The sequence below is a fragment of the Anoplopoma fimbria genome, chromosome 17 (assembly GCF_027596085.1).
Source record: "Anoplopoma fimbria isolate UVic2021 breed Golden Eagle Sablefish chromosome 17, Afim_UVic_2022, whole genome shotgun sequence".
Classification (NCBI taxonomy): Eukaryota; Metazoa; Chordata; class Actinopteri; order Perciformes; family Anoplopomatidae; genus Anoplopoma; species Anoplopoma fimbria.
This window is the reverse complement of record NC_072465.1, coordinates 556591-576281: the sequence shown is the minus strand read 5'-3', so window position 1 is coordinate 576281 and position 19691 is coordinate 556591. Positions and strand designations below refer to the sequence as shown.

Sequence of the window (19691 nt, the reverse complement as noted above, 5' to 3'; positions counted from 1 at the left end):
GTATGTGTATTTATTGTCTGTGTAGTTGTATAGTATGTGTATTTATTGTCTGTGTAGTTGTATAGTATGTGTATTTATTGTCTGTGTAGTTGTATAGTATGTGTATTTATTGTCTGTGTAGTTGTATAGTATGTGTATTTATTGTCTGTGTAGTTGTATAGTATGTGTATTTATTGTCTGTGTAGTTGTATAGTATGTGTATTTATTGTCTGTGTAGTTGTATAGTATGTGTATTTATTGTCTGTGTAGTTGTATAGTATGTGTATTTATTGTCTGTGTAGTTGTATAGTATGTGTATTTATTGTCTGTGTAGTTGTATAGTATGTGTATTTATTGTCTGTGTAGTTGTATAGTATGTGTATTTATTGTCTGTGTAGTTGTATAGTATGTGTATTTATTGTCTGTGTAGTTGTATAGTATGTGTATTTATTGTCTGTGTAGTTTTATTTATTGTCTGTGTAGTTGTATAGTATGTGTATTTATTGTCTGTGTAGTTGTATAGTATGTGTATTTATTGTCTGTGTAGTTGTATAGTATGTGTATTTATTGTCTGTGTATAAGTAGTGACTATAAGTTATTGTCTGTGTAAGTATGTGTATTTATTGAATTCCCCCTATAATAAAGGAATATAATAAAGGAATATAATAAAGGAATATAATAAAGGACTATAATAATGTAATATAATAAAGGACTATAATAAAGGAATATAATAATAGTATAATAATAGTATACCCTCACCCCCCCTCACCCCTCCGGCCTCCTCCAACGGCCCAACTGGCGGCTCTGATGAGACAAAGGGGAGGAGGCGTGTGAGAGGGAGGAACTGAGGAACTGGAGGATTTTCCACAGAAGAAGGTGAACTTGAGGCAGTTTGGAGTCACAGACGGAAACTCCAACGGTTAATGCGGACTCAGGGTGGAGGACTGACCGGAGAATGGAAACTAACTAACTAAAGAACTCACTAACTAACTAACTACCTCCTCTCAGCTCCGTGTCTCCATGAGGCGGGTCAGGAGCCCAGCGGTGTCGTGTAGTGGTTGTTGGTTTAATGCCGTCCTGTGAGTTTAAGCAGAGTCGAGGGAGAAGTTGAGAGAAAACCGGTTCCCCTCGTCCTCAGTGCTGCTGGATGCTCGCTGGTGTTCCTGTTGTCCAACTCATCGGTAAGTTTAAAAAAAAATAAATAATAATAATAATAATCACTTTCATTGAAAACATGAACGTGTTGCGTTGCAGATGTCTAACATCTCTATGATCCTGACCCATCAGAGACTCTACAGCTGCAACAGTCTGTAACAACATGTGGCAAACTGCAGGCTGCTTCTATGGCTGCTATATATATATATATATATATATATATATATATATATATATATATATATATATATATATATATATATAGAGAGTCACAGACATAATGATCCAGGATAATAAAGGCTTTATTACACTGAAGCATTTAGACTAAAGTCCTCCAGTCCTGTGCTTTAATCAGCCCTGACTAACAACTCTAGGTTTTAAGTTCTTAACAAAACATTATAATTGATTCATTTACATCTAGTTATATGTAATGTATAAGTCTGAACACTTGGAGAAATATAACTTTTATTTCTTTATAATCGCCTATATATATGTATAACTATGTAGCCACATCCTTCATCTTCTGAGGCAAACATTTCATGTGCATTCTGGTCCACGTAGCGTGCAGAAGCCTGGCCCTGTGGTTCTGCTGTGTGACCCAGGTTGGGAGTGCCCCTTAGGTTTTTGGGCTATGTGATGATAGCCTACAGGTCCTGTCTTTACTGGGGAGTGCAGTCTGTAGTTACACCCCCTCAGTGCAACCCCCCCATCTACTGACCTACTCTGTCAGCCTGCACCAGATGGTTTTGCCCCTTTGAAAAGGGAGAGAGGAAACCCTTCCCTGCTTTGGGGAAAGAGAGAAGGCATGAAGATCAGGGGTTGATGAGAGTTAGACTGCACATGTTGTTTTGCATGGTGCCTTTTAATTAACACGGGCTCAATGGTGCCATTTCTGTCTTGTATTTGTTATCATAAATCTGTTAACAGCATGCTGACTTCTCTTATCTTCAGCAGTTAAAAACACAAAAATGTTTTTGAAAATTCTTTAAGCCACTTTCAGCAGAGAGTTGTGTGCACAGTGAGAACAGCTGACCCGCGCAGCAGAGCAGGAATTCCCTTTTTATGAGGACAAACTTTAATTTGAAGTTTGGGTAATGTGTTTGGATATGCATTCTTCTTTAAACACAAGCAGTCTTTCCCCCCTTAAGACAACAGAGCCATAGGCTGGGTTTATTCTTTTAATTAAGGTTTTGGCTTGCTTGCTGGTCATCGCCGTATTTTCCGTTCCAAACTGTAGATGGCTGCATTGGTAAACTCTATGTTTTGCTGTTTAAAGTAAAAATAAAATAATAAATTCATACTTTTTAATATACATTATAAAATAAATTTATTTGGCTTTAATTGTCTGAGAGCCCATATTAGAAATGAGGGGATCCAGTTTTAGTTTCAGCTGTTTCTATGCTTACGACTACTTTAAAACACAATTATGACTCAACAACTGTTGAATAATAACTATTTAGGTGAGTTTACCTCAGAAGTCTTCAGAATTGCTGGGTTAGCACTCCAGCTCTGTCAGGCCACATGTTCAAGCTTTGTGCATCTGTCTCTATGCACTGCACATGGACATTCTATGAGGAATGACTCCAACCTTGTCATGGTAAATATGAACAGTGTCAAGGAAGAGCTGTGCTGTATAATCTGTCTCATTGCTGTGGTTAATCTCATATGGAGACTGCTGTGCTTTCTCTTCTTGGAAAGTTCATCAATTAATGTTTTATGTCTTTATTGTTTTTAATGTGGTAAAAGATAACTAATTAAATATATTCTTATATTACCAAACCAAAGGAGTATTCGCTATTATCAGTTAATGCAATAAATGCTGTCTTTCTGTGTTACTTCTTAAATTAATAAACTAAAGAGGCCTCACTGAAAGAAGAACTAACATGGCTTAGCAGTAACCTGAGGTTGTATTTAGACTCTGGGGTGAGGGATTTCTGGGTGCCAGAAAAGCCCTATTGTCACATCGAAACCACATACAAACTGATACCAGTCATTTTGAAACATCCACCCATATGCTACTTATAGCACTTAAAACACTGGTTATAGTTAAGACATGAGAGAGGTATTGAATTGGCTTGGAAAATGAAGGACACACATGATATTTTAGGTTCGTGAGATCGCTGTAGGAGGTACAATTATTGTGACTGGAATTTGACAAAGAGGGTTAAATGGCTGCTCTAAATGATAGAGCTGCAGTGGATGTGCTGCAGACATATATAGGCTCTGCATGGAGGTCTGAACCACTACTGTGTTCTGACTCCCCTTTCTGTCACTACAGCAAACATATCTACATAGTATCAGAACTCATAAGTGGCCTATTTGATTTACTACTTATTTGTCTAAGCAAATCTGTTTCTTGAAAACAAACTCCCTTTTAAAAAGAAATAAAAACACAAGTTTGATAAGAGCTAAGCAAAATTTCAATAGACGCTATGATAATATCATAATACCCCACTGACATTCCCCAGCTCGACTTCACACAGAACACTACTTGAACTGGTAAAAGGTTTGTGTCTTGCTCAGGGACACTTGTGCTCAACACTAACCTAGTGTTCATCAGAAGCATATATTATCTCATACACAGTGCCACACTGTCATGCTCTCACTTAACATATGGACATCAGACTCCACCGCACCGCCTACTAAATGCTGCTCTCCACCACAAGCCCTAATAGAGCATTGTGGAACTGCCCCAACCTGGCTGTACACACTGTACACTCCTTCCTCTGCTGCTGGAGCACAACTCCAACTTACTGCAGCATAGAGTGTTTACTTTGTATGTGGATATTAGTTCTAGCTATGTTAATGACCGTGTATGTTTCTGATGTACAGTATACATGCATGCACCATTGACATGTGACTCTTTAAAAGGCTCCTTATTGTGCTTCTGATCTTTTGTCATGCCTCTATAAGTAGCTTTCTGCATTTTTAAGTTGAAAGGCCTCTATTCTTTAGACTAAAGTCAGGCATGAGATTATGGGGGAAAAAGTAGTTAGATGCTACTAATACTGCCACAAGTAACTGTTATTGTGGTCCATGGCAAGAAGCCAAATTATTTGGCAGTGAGAATTATAGACATGATCTTTATTTGGAAATAGGAGGCTTCAGTTCAAGTCTTACAACTGTCAGTGAGATTGTGACTGGCATGTTGTCATTTGGACTGCCGCCAATTGTTTCTCCATGAAGCTATTAACTCCAATCCAATATTGCGAAATGATTTGAATTTTCAAAAATCTGTGCAGTGATCAAGATGTTGGAATTCTTACTGTGCTGTGTGCAAAAATGAAGTTCGTTGGTTGAATTGAGTCAGCTTTGGGAGGCAAATGGTTTTGCATAAAATTCACAATTCTGGAAACTAGTCACAAATATGTGGATAAGTAGGAGAAAAGTAAAAACATATTTTGTTGGCTCAAGTTGAGGTACCATATAGCCCTTGCAATACTCAAGTGTTATAGCTTATATTTATATATTTGTGTGTGTGTGTGTGTGTGTGTGTGTGTGTGTGTGTGTGTGTGTGTGTGTGTGTGTGTGTGTGTGTGTGTGTGTGTGTATGAGTTATGAAGTTTATAGCTGTAAGGAAGTGTTAGTGGGAAAGGATAAATAAATCTGGATTAAAAGATAAAAAAAGGAACAGGAATTTGACAGTAGAGGCTCATGGCACAGGTGTGTTAATATGTCGGTGTAAAGTCTGCATAGATTTTTTCATTTTTGCACATTAGTGATCAGTGCATCATCTTGGTTTGAATATGGTTGCGTGGAGCACAGACTGAGATTACATCAACATTAAATCATAAAACCTCTGAGCATGAGACGTCTGGTAAAAAGGGAATACTGACTATCATGTGGTGCTTTGTTCATTATAAAAGTCGTTACAGCACACCAATCACGTAAGCAAAGACACAATGGCAAGTGTTATGTGTAGATTAGCCTGCGAGCCAGACAGATTACAAGCTTGTTTTCATCGTATTGCATGGTTGCCATTTCTGCTGTTACATAAGATGACCAAATTGCTCAGTTCCAGTTGTTTGTATTGACCATGCCATCTTTCGTAGCAGTGCAGATTGTCATTTGAAATCAGACAGTGTTGTTGTTGAGGTGAAGTGATGTTTTAGTGTTGCTGATCCAACTTCTGGTTCCTGTCTGCACTGTGTCACAAACATAAGGGTCAGTTCCTGCTGAAAGCTGATGTTCCACTTCCTCATCTGGTCCTGAGCTTCCTGCTGTGGAGAGACAGGAAGTTCAATAGCAGCCGATATGATGTCCTGCTCAATATGATTCTGAGTGAAAGCTGATGTTATTGTGATGATGCGCATACATTTATCCATGTTATCCAGTTTAATGCTAAGCACAATATGGCATCTGCTTTAATGACCCCCACTGTGACAGTTAGGTTTATTCCCATTGTTCCTGTTGTCTAGACCCGATCAGTCTTTCAGCTGGTTGGGGTGTTCAGCTGAAGGTGCCGTAATTTATGGCTGCAACTGCAGAGTGCAGACCCAGCTGCATCTCACATACTTGGTGGAGTCTTCCAAGTGAAGTTGTCAGACAGCCAGGTCATAACACTACAGGTTTTCAGCTTCTCAGCTGTGGTTGTCAAGTTGGAGGAGCACTCGCAGAATCCTCGGCTGTGATCACACACACCCACCCCTTGATTAAACACACCCAAATTAGCTATGTGGGGAACTTGTAGTCGTCCCTGCCTTTTCCTCAGCAGCTGAGCACTCAGATCTGTGCTACTCAGCCCCCTGCTGTGTTTGTTCAGGGGGTTTATACTCTTGGGCAGGTTCTTGTTTCAGGAGCAACATAATATTTCAATAGCTCATCTGAAAATGATGCTTATTGTGTGTCAATGCACTGTTCCCACTGCTATACTGTAAGTGATACTTCTGGAGGCCTTTATGTGAGCTTTCTTTCCTTGTCTTGCCATTTGAGTCTGAGTAAAGGGGGTTGACACTTTTCAAGCCTCTACTGGTCAATATAATCCATGTTGGAAATTAAATACCCACCAAACTTTCTAGCCCCGATCGACAGGTGAGCTGATCCATCACCTATTGGATGAATTTCCATATATTACCGACAATTTCTGGTCCCCAGAGGATATATCCCTCTGACTTTGGTAATTCTCTGACTTTTGGTGTCATCGTGAGGTTGACCTTTATTTTTTTGTGATAAATTTTGACATTTTTATGGATTGTCAGGACATTTTCTACTGGTATATACATTGTTGATCCTCTGACTTTTCATCTGGCACTATCATTTGATCTAAATTCAAATATTGTCAAATCCTTTATGACCAAAACATTCCCACCCGCCTGAGCTGTACTTTGTGTTGAGCTCTAATTAGGACATTTTAGCATGTCAAGTGGCTAAACCTAGATGGTGAACATGGTAAATATTGCTTGCAAAACATCATGTTAGCATTGTCACTGTGAGCATGTTAGCATGCTGATGTTAGCATCTAGCTACAACACAGTTGGTTAGGCCTCACAGAGCTGCTAGCATGGCTGTAGACTCATAGTCTTGTTGACTTGTATTGTATTAGTTGCCGGGCAACTTTAGCTTGTAGAAAGTTCAGCTAGAAGGAAGCGTTGGGAGGTTAAGGGGCCTCCAGAGAGCTCAGTCATTAAGATAGATAGCTGTGTTTCTAGTTAGGTACCCCTCCCTCCATCCCTCACCAGCCCTCTGAAGGCAAATACTTGGCACCCATCTTACAGCAAACACACAGATCTACCAGTATCCTTGGTGCTCTCCGCCATCTTTATGTGGTCTATTTTACAGTCTGCATGGTTTCCTCCGAGTGCCACTAGAGGTCACAGCATGGGCCTCAGAGTCTTTGTTTTGCTCCATAATGGCTCTATTCTCCCACAGCAGCAAGGACTTCCAAGCCTGCTAGACATAGGGACACCATTGTGACTCATGAAGGGGTAATATGAGACAGACATGCAGAGACAAGGATTTGCGTGTTGAGTTAAGTAAATCACTATTAAAATGGTGTTCACATATTTAATATTTGACACATAGTGCTCCAATTACTGGTAAATCCCCCAAAAGTGTTTTACCATTTGCAAATATAAGGTTTAAAAATGACCAAATATGAAATGTGGTAAAAGGGAGGAGACTGGACTTGTTATTTTCTATTAGCGCTGATGACTTATTATCATTAACTCAATTTAATAAGCTGACCAAACAAAACTCATTCAGAGTCCAGGCTTGGTAGAAGCAACAGAGGAAGTTGTGGGAAAATCGTGTTAGTGTCCAATTACAGGGAATAATACCCTGATGAAGGCCACAAGCCAAAACGTGTTGATCTTACAGTAAAGTTGTTCTATATATACTACAATTGTTGCTGGACTATTGGCTTCCTCAGACTTTGACTTCAGACTGTGCTATGAACTTTAGTTTTTTTGATTCAAAGCTGTATTTAAATTTGACATTAAGCATGTTGATTACAATAGACATTACATTCATTTTGTGTGATAAATAATCATTCTTGAAGATAAAACTCCAGAAGAATTAGAGTAGGTTGAAATATACCTTTTTCACAAAAGCTGTGTAGATTTAGTGACTTATATTTAATATATCCAGCACCAACCACTGTTCTGTTGTCTACTACTAAAGCACATGATGATGTTTGTTAGAGGAACGTGTAGCAAAGATGATTTTTGTTTGAATTTCACATTTCTCAAAAGAAAAAACAAAGCAACAGCAAAATAGGGGAAAAGCTTTAGAGCAGAGTCAGTCATATACAATTCTACAAATAAAGCTGTCTGGTGCAGGTGTTCATGTCCAAACCAACCAGGTGGCCTTCTGCATTCATGACATATTGGACAAAGGCCAACTGGGGCAAATGCTCTGGGGCAAGAAGTAAACTATATCTACTAAAGTTTGTTGGTACATTTTTAAAACAAATCCCTTTTTGGGAAATACACTTTAACATTTTAATAGTTCCACATCGCTACTCCATCTCTTCTCATGTGACTGAATCAACAGCAAAAGGGAGAAGCAGATCACAGTAAAGGGGACAAAAGCCCATAACAATGAGCTTCCTGTGTCTGTCAATCCATTTTCTAACCTCTTATCCTGTCCAGGGTCACAGGGGACTGGAGTCTTGCTTATTTGGTTAAGGAAAGCCAATCTATCACAAAACATCTACTACAAATTTGGAGTTTAACCAGAGTGACTTAAAACATAGAGGTAACCCTTATAGATTTGCTAAGAATATGAGGATTCCTCACAGAAAACCCTGCAGCTGTCTGTCATATTCAAACCCTTCTTGCTTCAAGGGGACAGACAGTGATAACCAATGAGCCGCCGTGATGCCAAGAATTCTGTGTATAGTTTTATATAATCCTTAAAGAGTTTGGTTCTTTCTCTTAAGTCGGCTTGGGTTGATTATAGTCTTTATTGTATACAGAGATCTTTTCCAGGGCTCGTTTTGTTAGAGAAAAAGTTAGAGAAGATGATAGTTACTGAAAAAATGCGAGTGACTAAAGAAGAAAGGAAAACTTTCCTATGGACTCTCTTTTTTCCATGTAATGTAATTCATAGGCATGACATACAAATTACACAGCCACGTGTCTGAAAAAAGGCAAAACAAATTAGACACATTTCAGTGTAAAAGAGGAATTAGATTAAAGGTGGGGAAAGTTCCAGTTAAAGACGTGGAAGTGGATGGATAGGGCGGAAAGCGAAAAATCTGGAAAATAGTAAGGAATAAAGGCAGGAGTCCTGTTCCTGACCGTTTGACTCAAGTAGAAAACTTGAGTGAGCTGTAATCGGATCTCAGCTGTGGTGAGATCATACACGAGGCCTGCCAGCAGCCTCAGAAAGAGCAGTCCACCCATAAGCCTTTAGCCCCACTGCAGCCTTCTGTGGCTCTCTACAGGCCTGCCAGCTTAAATATCATATATCATTTTTCAAGAGTACTAGTAGGACCTTGAAATTACAGAGGTGAAATGAGAAAGAAAACATTTTAAGCACTGTTTTGCACACAATTCTCTGGGAAAAGGTGGGTGTATAAGCTTTTATCTGTCAAGTGGAAACCCTTTATCACCAAATCTGGTGATGTTTAGTGAATCTTTTGGATGAACCAAATGAGTAAGCGTTGCATTATGAAATGAGAAAATGTTCCTACTGCTTGTGCTAAATAAACCATTTTACAGAGCTAAAAACACGTTTGTTCTTAGCAAATGAAAAGTCAACATTTTGGAAATACATTATGTTCACAGAAGGGTAACATCTGCTGCTCTGCAGTCATTTTTGACATAGATACTGTGTCCACTAGTTGTTATCATAATAAATGTATCAATTAACTGTATGTGTGTCTATTTTTATAAGCAAGGGGGCCAGGTAGGATAAAATCATAAAAAAGCTATTTCAGCATGATACCAAAGTTGACAAATCCCTTACAGAACACATTGCTCAATGGCTTTTCCCATTTACTTGTAAAAGGACAGTTAAAGTTAGATTTTTAAAATTGTGTTAAAATCTGATAACGTAAATCCAATTACTCAGATGACCAACCACTTACAACTGTCAGAGTTCATGACCCTAATGATTTAGGGGAACAGACATCAGGGCCAGGGGTCCTAGCACATGGATTAAAGTGAGTGAATGAGTTGCTTGTGTGAAGGTCCGGGCAGACAGGATTGTAGAGTTGAATAGCTTTGTCTGTTGAGTCTAGGACAGCTGCACATTAAGCAAAGCTAGAAGGAAGTCCCAGTTAACCTGAAGATTTCACACTTCACATTTACCCCTGGAGTACTTCAGTTTTCTGTGTTGATTAGGATATCACACACACTTTATTTTGCCGTAATTCATCAACATTTCCTCTCCTCTTACAGTCACCAGACTGCTCAGATGGGCTTGAGATAACGCCACCAGAAGGTCCACCCTTGTGCCGAACTCCAGCCCACCACATTCACCCAGAATGGCAGATCCTACCGGGCTGAGCTCAGAAGGGGCCGGTTTAGGCACGGCCGAGGTCGACGCCTGTAGTTTGGAGATAGAGAGGAAGTATGACATCATCCCTGCCGTCATCTGCTCCATGTGTTGCCTGTTTGGCATCATCTACTGCTTCTTTGGTGAGGATCCCTGCCGGCTCACAGACCTTGTCATCAAGGAAGCTGAAACTGAATGTTTTTGGAAATACTTTACAAGAGTTGCTCAGATATTGATACCTGTATTTGAAATGCCTCAGAAACAGCCTAAAATACTCTAAGGGTATCGCCGAGAATGTGATATTGGTTTGAAATATCACTTGCATACTGGGCATGTACAACGCTCAACAAAGATGAGAAAGAAGCGAGATGGCTCACTTGTTAACTGAAGTTAAAAATAGTATCAGAACATCTCTAGAATCTCGTAACACCATGATTACACTTTTAATTTGCTCCATAGCACAACCTTTAAATATATCAAATCAAGTTAGATAAACATGTGCTTTCACTTGATTTGTCACAAAAACACTCTGGTTGCAGCTGTTGCTAAAGTAACTTTGTTGAGCTTATACTTTATGTGCATTATATTCATATAAAAGGATAACTGTGTATTCACTGATCCTTCAAACTTGTCATTCCTCATCGTAGATCTCTCCTGTATCTCCTCTTCTAGGTTACCGCTGTTTCAAGGCTGTCATGTTCCTGTCTGGTCTGATGTTTGGCTCCGTCATCATTTTCTTGCTGTGTCACAAGGAGCATGTGCTTGACACCCAGCTGAGCGTGGAGGTCAGTGCGGGTATCGGACTCGGAATCGGCCTGCTGTGCGGTCTGGTCACCATGCTGGTGCGAAGCGTCGGCCTCTTCATGACCGGCCTGCTCCTGGGCCTCCTCCTGGCTCTTGCCGCCCTACTGGTCACCCAGCAGTTCTACACTCCAACCACAGTCTGGGTCCCACTTGGTACACTTCTGGGAACGGGCATGCTGTTTGCTGTGCTGACACTGCAGTGGCAAAAGCTCTTCACCATGCTCTCCACGGCTGTGTTCGGGGCAGCTATCATGACAGTATGTGCTGATTACTTTGTGGAGATGCTGGTTTTGGCCACGCATGTGTACGAATGCTTGCGCCTCACACCCGGACCACCTCTCTGCTGGTACAGCTGGGTCATTCTGGGCATCTGGCCTGCCCTCAGCCTCATAGGAGTACTGGTCCAGTGGAAACTGACGGATGACAGCTTCTCACACACCGAGGGTAAGGAGGCCGTATCATGACCCTTTGACATCTGTTGTAGGGGGGATGTGGGGACCATATTCTTCAAACTTCTAAGAAATAGACTTAGGAACAGAGCAGGAGAAAATTTGTCTTCACAGTTATCACACATCTTAGGCTGCATTCATAGCAAATCAGGGGTTGCGACGATGAGCACCGGGCTGTTTATCAGTGTGGGAGTGTCACTTAAATGGCCAATTTATGTGACTCCCGGGCCACACTGCCTGCGTGAGCAACACGTGACGGCTACCTGACTGGCTGCCTCTCTCACCATGTGGTGCTCACACGGACAGAGTTGCTCCTGCTGCCATTCAAAATGTCCAGAATGTTTCATTCCATTATGGACAATCAATTGTCCACAATTTCATAAAAATGTCTAATGTCTAATTCTAGCTTAATGAAGCTACCTTTGAATTTTCTTTTCTCCTTGTAGTCGTTATCAGTCGGAGACAGAAGAGAGTCCAGCTGATGCGAATTCGAGAGAAGGACGCCAAGAAGCGACAGCAGGCAGGTGGGCAGGAAGGCACGTACCGCCGTAAACCCACCCCAGTGAAACGTTACGCTGGGGATCTACTGGCACCGGTCAGTGTCTCCCAACATGGCGTGTGCTGTAGATTCTGATTATTGTGTTTTTATGGCATCAGTTAAACCAGTTAGCCTAACAGATGCCATCAAATCCTTGTCAAGTTGACAGCGCAGTTTTTTTGTACCTGACTCATCTCTCTGTGTATTGTTCTTCTCAGAGCTACCTGCAAAGTCTGCGGGACAGACAGATGGGCACAGGCACTTCCCTTAGCAGCCTGGGCACTGCCAACCACACCATGATCGACTTGGACTATGACACCGGGTCCACCGCCCCCTTACAGCTACAACCCCAGTGGTCAGGGTCTGAGCAAAAGGGACTACCTAGAGCTCTCTGGTTCTCCAACTTTGTCTTCCTAACGTAGAGTAGAACCAACAAGCTGATACCCTCAGCTAAGGGTTTATTGTGCCCTTAAATTGATTTGGTGAAAGAGAATGCTGCTTTTTGGGGAGAAGTGAGAGGTGTCACCTGTTTGGTGAAAGCTATAATATAACCACTACAACTACTGTGTTTCTCAGAGAAACACTTAAAAACAGATACTAACAAAGTCAGGTCCTCCATTTTTTTCATGATGTATTAAATACGTTAATAGCAAGTACGAGCCTCAAAAACGGATGTTATGGTAGTGAAGTGACAAAGCAATTTTTTAACATTACATGTACTGTACTTAAAAAGTTAGTCATTGCCATGAAGTGTTGTTATTACCTGTCTTACCTGTTTAACTGTGTGCTTGTAGGATTTGTGAAAGTTTATCATTAAATGACTGTGTATTTGGTTTGGTTTGGTGAGAGAGTAAAATATGACGGATGGATACATGTGTGACAAAGTGAAGCAAAAACTAAGTGGTGCAAAAAAAGACTTTGTATTTCCTGTCAGAATAGACTAGGTGAAGAATTTAGACTGTTGTGTATGCTTGTGAAGTGAACTTTTTACAAGTTAATTTATATATTGACCAAGTACATGATAGGGTTAAAAAAAGGACAAAAAACAAAGCATGTTTGTTGTTAATTTGTAGATTTTTAAAGAATTATCCATTGTGATGTTTGAATTTAGCAGGGACAGTGCACTTGTTACCTGAATCTGTACATACCTGTTGATAGAAATTGAAAAGATAAATAAATGTGTTTGATACAAAACCAGTTTTCCCTCATTGATTGAGTCAGATTGTCTCTTGTGGCTCTTAGCAACACTGGCAGCATTACTCACAAGGCTTTTCATGGACAATAAAGAGGTCATGTGGAGGATTTCCTACTCTGTAACTGGTTGGGGTTGTCATGCCGCCCCCAAAGTAGTTTTTTTGGAAAGACAACAAAATGCAGGACAGACTGGCATTTCATCATAATGCACGTTACATGTCATGTTTTATTGTAGAAATTATTATACAAAGAACTTGAAAACTGACACGTGACACAAACCAGCGTTAGTCTTAAGAAAATGGAAGTGTTTAGTAACATTTTTATTGTATAAGAGCAGTGAACAAACTTTTAAAAGAGTTGCATGATCTGTTAAAAAAATGTCTGAGCAGGAAGTGCACACTCCCATCGTATTACATCTTACTGAAAGTATTAACACACATAATCCAACACATATGTTTGAGAGAAAAACAGAAGGCCTCCCTTGATTTCTCCCTGAGATCATACAAAAAGTTACATCATTCTCGCAGTCACAAAAACACACATGTGCTCAAGGAGTGAGTCTCACAACAATCCTCCTGCCACAGATGGAAGGAGTAGTTTGATCCAGTGAAATAAAATCAATTCCCATCCTATTTTTCTGTTTCTGTTCTAGTTTTTTTATATGGTAGATGAGGTTGCCTGGTTGTCAATGCCTCTGGAGTGGAACCAGCACCCCTGCTGTGGTCCTCTTGATACATGCTGCCCCCTGATGGTTTTCCCCTAGCATTGCATCCAGTGCTTCTTCTTGCTCAGTGGGTATCCTCTGTCAACCCTCAGCAGCTTGTTCACACGCCAGTACTCGTCTCCCTTAAAGAAGAAGATGTTGCCGTTGGTCCAGGTGAAGGCTGCATCCGGACTGGACGGCACTCCAGTGAAGAGCATCGAGAGCGGTTTGGGGTAGACACTTAAGTTAGTGTACTTCACCTCATCCCACTGCCAGTGCTCTGAACCCTACACAGGCAGACAGCAAAGAGATAACAACTAAATATTTCTGCAAGAACCCACTGACATGTTTACATGCCGCCAATGTTTTTGATACCTTGATAAAGATGAACTTCTTGTTCTTCTCCAGGTAGAGGGCTGCATCAATATTAGCAGGGATCCGTTTGACCTGCTTGGGGTAGCCGTAGTCCAGCACGAACATGGTATACCTCCACACTTTATTGTCTGTGACAAGAAACAGTATAAACAGTCACACATTTAAATTCTGGACTCACAGCTGGAGAACAAAGAAGCACATGACGGAAGTATTAGACAACTGTACCTTTAAAAAAATATGTCTTGTTGGTTCTTTGAGAGTGCACAGCAGCAGTCAGGTTTCCAGGGAGGGCCTTCCACAGCCTGTCAATCTTTAATGGTGTGTTGTGTCCCAGATCAGAGATGGTCCAAACGTAATCACCACTGAAAGCAAAGGTTTTCCTCCATGGACCTGATTAAACAAAGAGTGAGGTACTCTGTGACACATTTTGTGATCCTGCTGTTATACTAAAAAAGTGTTGACGTAAAGTCAGGCTACAATCTATAATTTACCTAACATGATGGCATCCAGTGTGGCAGTGCAGGGGTCAGGGATGTTCTCAGTATCATGGCTGCTTTCTGTGGGGAACAGACTGTCTGGAGCTGTTGGACTGGCTAAAGTGCTGGTGATGCGTTTACCTATAAAACAGAGAAGTTTTAGGATGTATGCTTTCCCTATTTTGACATAAAAACACAGTGACTCAAAGTGTCAGGTCGAGTCACAGGTACTGATTTATGCAAATTCGCAAGTACTGATACATTACACTTGATACCAAATTAACAGCTCTGATCGAGTCCAGTGGGCCTTCTTGATGGACTCACCGTATAACATCTGGATGCCTCTGATATCATCTGTATGCAGCCTGTAATTGGCACGGTAACCAGTGTAGACTGGAGCCATCAGAGCGCTTCTGTACTGAGAGTGGCCCAGGCCGAGGGCGTGGCCAATTTCATGGGCAGCCACAATACGCAGATTAGTACCATAATATGTTCCCTCGGTCCAGAACTCATCCTCATCAAAATGGACAATACCAGATTCTGGTGACTCAGCATGGGCGAGTACATGACCTGCAGGAGACACAAATAAACAATTCAAGTTGGTGTTTAGGAAAAAGCAGCCCCAACAGTAGTTATATCTATATATCTAAATAAAAAACTGACCACGGCCATCAAATGGGACAGAGCAGAAGCCATCTTTCTTATGAAAGTAGATCTTGATGTCTGCACTGCCATGCACGACCTCTCTGAAAATCAAAGCAGTCACATCACTCCAGTACTTGAAGGCAGAGTGGACGGCCATCTTGACCTCTACCTTCGTCATGTCAGGTGTGTAGTTGTAGATGCGGTAGGTCAGACTCCTCTTTCTCCAGCGACCTGTAAGAGAACAAATCCTGAGTAATTACAATAAAATCGTCTACTTCTGTTAAGTTAACTTTTTATACATTTGACAGTGAGAAAAATGAAAAATAACGATGATGTTGAACTTAATTGACCTAATGTTAAAGACCTACTATAGAATTTTTGACATTTTAATGATATACGTTACTATGACATGTTTATGATTTTTTATGACTTTCCATAACATACCAAGTTATGATTTTTTTGTCATTTTAATGATATGCTATACTATGATTTTTTAATTACTTTTTGTACAATACTATACTATGACTTTTTTTTACATGATAATGACATAGTATGACAACATCTTCATGCTTTTTTGTGAAGGACTATACTAAGCCTTTTTTGACATTTTAATGAGATACTATACTTTGATTTCCTTTATATTTTGATGACATAATAAACCATTACTTTTTGGTAGTTTTAATTACATTTAAATGAAATTATACACAATTACTTTTTTATTTCTTAATGACATACTGTGACATTTGACATTTTGATGACTTACTATGCTATGACTTTTTTGACTTTTAAATAAAATCTTATTTTTTTGTGACATACTATACTAAGACTTTTAAAGTTTTTTATGACTAACCATCCTATTACTTTTTATGACTTTTTATGAATAACTATCTTATTACTTTTTATGACTTTTTATGACATAACTATACTATTACTTTTTATTACTTTTTATTACTTTTTATGACAAACTATACTAAAACTTTGATTTTACATTTTATTCTATACTATGTATTTTTAATGATATTTTATTGACATACACTATACCATAACCTGTTTATTACATTTGTATGACATTCTATACTATGACATTTTTGAAATTTAAATATCATACTGTACTATGACTTTTAAAAAATTCTGCCCAAATTATAATGGTCCTTGACAATTTGTGACAACATGTCCCACAGATGTCAAAGTTAAAACTCCAAACATTTTTAACATTGTTTACACTGGACTTGTGCTCAATATATTTAACCTGAGCTGTTTAAGAAGATAACAGATCTATATCTTATTTTCTTGACCCACCCATCACTCTGTATCTGTAATGTTTCTTGTTGAAGGGGTCTTCCAAGCCACATCGCGGCTGTCTCATCATTTCAAGAGTAGGTTCATCTAATTCTCCAGTAGGTAGCAGATCATTCACCCTCTGGAAAACCCTGGAGACAAGAGGTGATCAAACATCTGCAAATTAAGCGCTGCTCACATCCTCCTCCACTGTATCTTGGACATTAACTTATAGTAGCTATGCATATTTCCCCTGACGGGGCTATTTTACCTAAGAGCTTCAATGATCTCCTCCAGGTAATGAGGGTCCTGTGGATCAGCAGGGTCATTCAGGTAACCATACTGCTTCAAATAGGCCTGTGAAGCAGAGGCAGACAATAAGGCTCACTTAAAAGATTGCTGTTAATTTATTAAGCATGTTTATAACCTTACTACGTTTCACTTACCTTTGCTTCATCTAATTCTGTCCATTGCACCACTGCACAAATAGCTCCTCTGAGGTTAAGCAGCAGTAGCAGCAGCCATGTGAAGTCCATATTCAAGTTCTCAATAACCCAGGGCTGATACTCAGAGCCTAAGAAGTGCACAGTGGAGACCCACAGCAGACTGTTTGTTCTCTGAGTGCTCCAGCAGTTTTGAACTCAGCCCGGCGGATGAGTCAGCCCAGTGGCTGCGATGATCCATCCCTGAAGAATGACGATTACAAGAGAAGCCAGTTGAGCTCCAGCCAATATGTCTGCTGCAGAATTGTTTAGCTGTTCAGAGAGGACGCAGAGCTGCAGCAGTGGTCTACACAGTGGATCCAGTTTAAGGGCCAAGGAAGTGTTTGACTTTATGAAAAGAGGCCAATCACCCTGAACAAATCTATCACTATAACATTCACATATTCTTCCCTCAGGGTCAATGGCCTCTTGTTAATTCCCTTGTGTTACAGCAATCTCTGTCCTACAGGTATGTATTACAGTATAATTATAGGCCTCAATTTCCACATTCCTGTTGTCCCCACACCTCTCTCAACTGAAAGAAATAATTATGTTTACAACTAAAACACAAATCCATCATTGGACCCATCCATGCCGACATGTAACAGAGGATAGATCAGATATGCAAAAGATCTATGCTGTTACATGTTGACAACAACAATATTCCCTTTTGTGTAAAGCAAATGTGGTCCAAAATGTTTGATGCACACCATGTTTCAAATGCAAATTGTCACCCCACCACCAAAATACAAAACACTGGTTTGTCACATCCCTCCTAAATTGATTGACTAGTGTTTTAATAAACTTACACCACACAGCAACTAAATCTAAGCTATCGATCTTTATTGACAATTTTGCTATTCATCACTCCTGTGTATTAACACATAAGAATACACACAATCATTTTAAACATCATTAGTTCATTAACAAACAAATGCTTGTTTCTTATTATTTAAATTGCCGCAATCAATATTTTATAGATTAACAATGTCTCACATCACTAAGTGGAATTAAAATTACAGAAGGGACTGAAAACAGAACTTAAATTCCTCAGGTGGTCAGAAACACTTCTCCAAAGATAAACTTGCCCTGTGTCTGAATGACATAAGTGTCTGTCAGCTTTTTGTTGTTCTTCATCCCCTGAGTGGCCACAACTTGATGAAAAGAGTTTTAATTGAAATTCTTAATTTTAATATAATTTATGTGGTCACAAAAATTTGAAATGCATTTCCATTATTATGTCATATTCTGGCACCTAATGATCAGAAAATTGTTGTTAACAAGCTGCAGGTTTAAGATAATCATGTCTCAACAATCATGCTAGTGGGTCCATGCTTTCTATTGTGTGTATTGCATTACCTTTTGTTTTGAAATAGTTAAGTGAAAGAGGAAGGAACTAGGAATTTTTGTAAATTTTTGGCATATTTTAGATCAGTTTGCAGTTGTGTAGAATTGATACAAACCTTGTTTTAAACCCAAAGCAAAGAAAACGCTTACAGAGATTATAATTATCTAGTTGCAGATGACTGAAGGTTGATATTGTCCTGTGAAATTCTCACAATGTGAAGACTTAAAACTTTATTGGGACATCTGTACAGTATCTTTAACATTTGGGATAGGACGACAGCAGACTGCTGTGTGTGGAGCTGGTATAAATATTACAGCCGCATTAGCCGACAAAGCAGCTGGTCTCAAGATGTGAGTGCATGGTTCATGACTGGCATCGTACAGCCTCAGACTTAAACCTGAGGCAACATACTAACAGTAAAGGTTTGTCTTTGTATGCCAACAGCAGAATTTATTTTTCAGATATTCTTAGCTACTATAGTTGCTGTTAGGCACTATGATTTATTCGCAAAATTGACATTAAACTAAGAATTCCTCATACAGACAAATAGGTTTGACTTTTTATTGTATATACCTTTGAGAATTTTCACAGTCTGCATGCTGCTCATTCCCCACCGTATCACAACTTATCACACAGAGAACTCAAACCAAAGCTTGAATGCGCTGGTTTGCATTTACCACCAATGTGATAAATGTGTGGTAAATGCAAGTGTCTGTATTTGCTGAGCTAAAAAGGAATAAAAATAAGAGTCAGCTGCATCTGTTTCCTATCTCCTGTATCTGTCATCCTTATTACTGACAATAAAAATAAAGGAACAGAAAGAAGGAACAAGAAAGAAGTGGGAGTACAGTATACATTTATTTTTTTTCTGTTCCAGGTATCTAAAACATTACTCAGAAGCATAATAGTGTTTATGCACCAAGGGTAAACAGAGCATGTAGAACACTTGGTCCAAATGATCCAGCTTCATACCACAAAATATTTAATGTCTCATCTGCTACTGAAGGGAGCGGTTATTTTTCATTTATTTTTTGGCTGACTTTGCCTTCTTTCATTTCTTCGAAGTACTTGTGAGTAGTGCATGGTTACACACCACTGCACAATAGTCATAGCAGCACCAAGAGTATGAATCAAGAGAATACATATATTATTTTTAGTAATTTATGACTCAGAGACAGACCAGAATGAAAAGTTTATGACACACATGATTGTCAAACAACTTCCCCGTAGGTCAATTGCCCAAGGATACAAATAAACAAAAGAGTCTCATGTCCGTAAACTCCTGGAATATATCTGGTTTCATTCCATTAAAAAAACATCTCTTG

At 39.5% G+C, this 19691-nt stretch overlaps 2 protein-coding genes across 2 annotated transcripts; one reads left to right on the top strand and one right to left on the bottom strand.

Moving 5' to 3' along the window:
- The first annotated feature begins 1018 nt into the window (after positions 1-1018).
- LOC129106124 (transmembrane protein 198-like) lies at positions 1019-13008 on the top strand. Its single transcript, XM_054617460.1, has 5 exons — positions 1019-1160; positions 9978-10217; positions 10747-11322; positions 11774-11922; positions 12084-13008. Exons 2-5 carry the CDS (start codon positions 10064-10066, stop codon positions 12285-12287), a joined length of 1083 nt encoding a protein of 360 aa, XP_054473435.1. The 5' UTR covers positions 1019-1160; positions 9978-10063; the 3' UTR covers positions 12288-13008.
- Positions 13009-13354: 346 nt separating this feature from the next.
- Positions 13355-17111, bottom strand: mmp19 (matrix metallopeptidase 19). The gene is made up of 9 exons (XM_054617560.1): positions 16983-17111; positions 16808-16893; positions 16558-16688; positions 15277-15489; positions 14938-15183; positions 14629-14754; positions 14363-14527; positions 14138-14265; positions 13355-14049 (listed from the first exon to the last, which is right to left on the bottom strand). The coding sequence occupies exons 1-9, from the start codon at positions 17070-17072 to the stop codon at positions 13819-13821; spliced, it is 1416 nt and encodes a 471-aa protein (XP_054473535.1). The 5' UTR covers positions 17073-17111; the 3' UTR covers positions 13355-13818.
- Positions 17112-19691: the final 2580 nt, after the last annotated feature.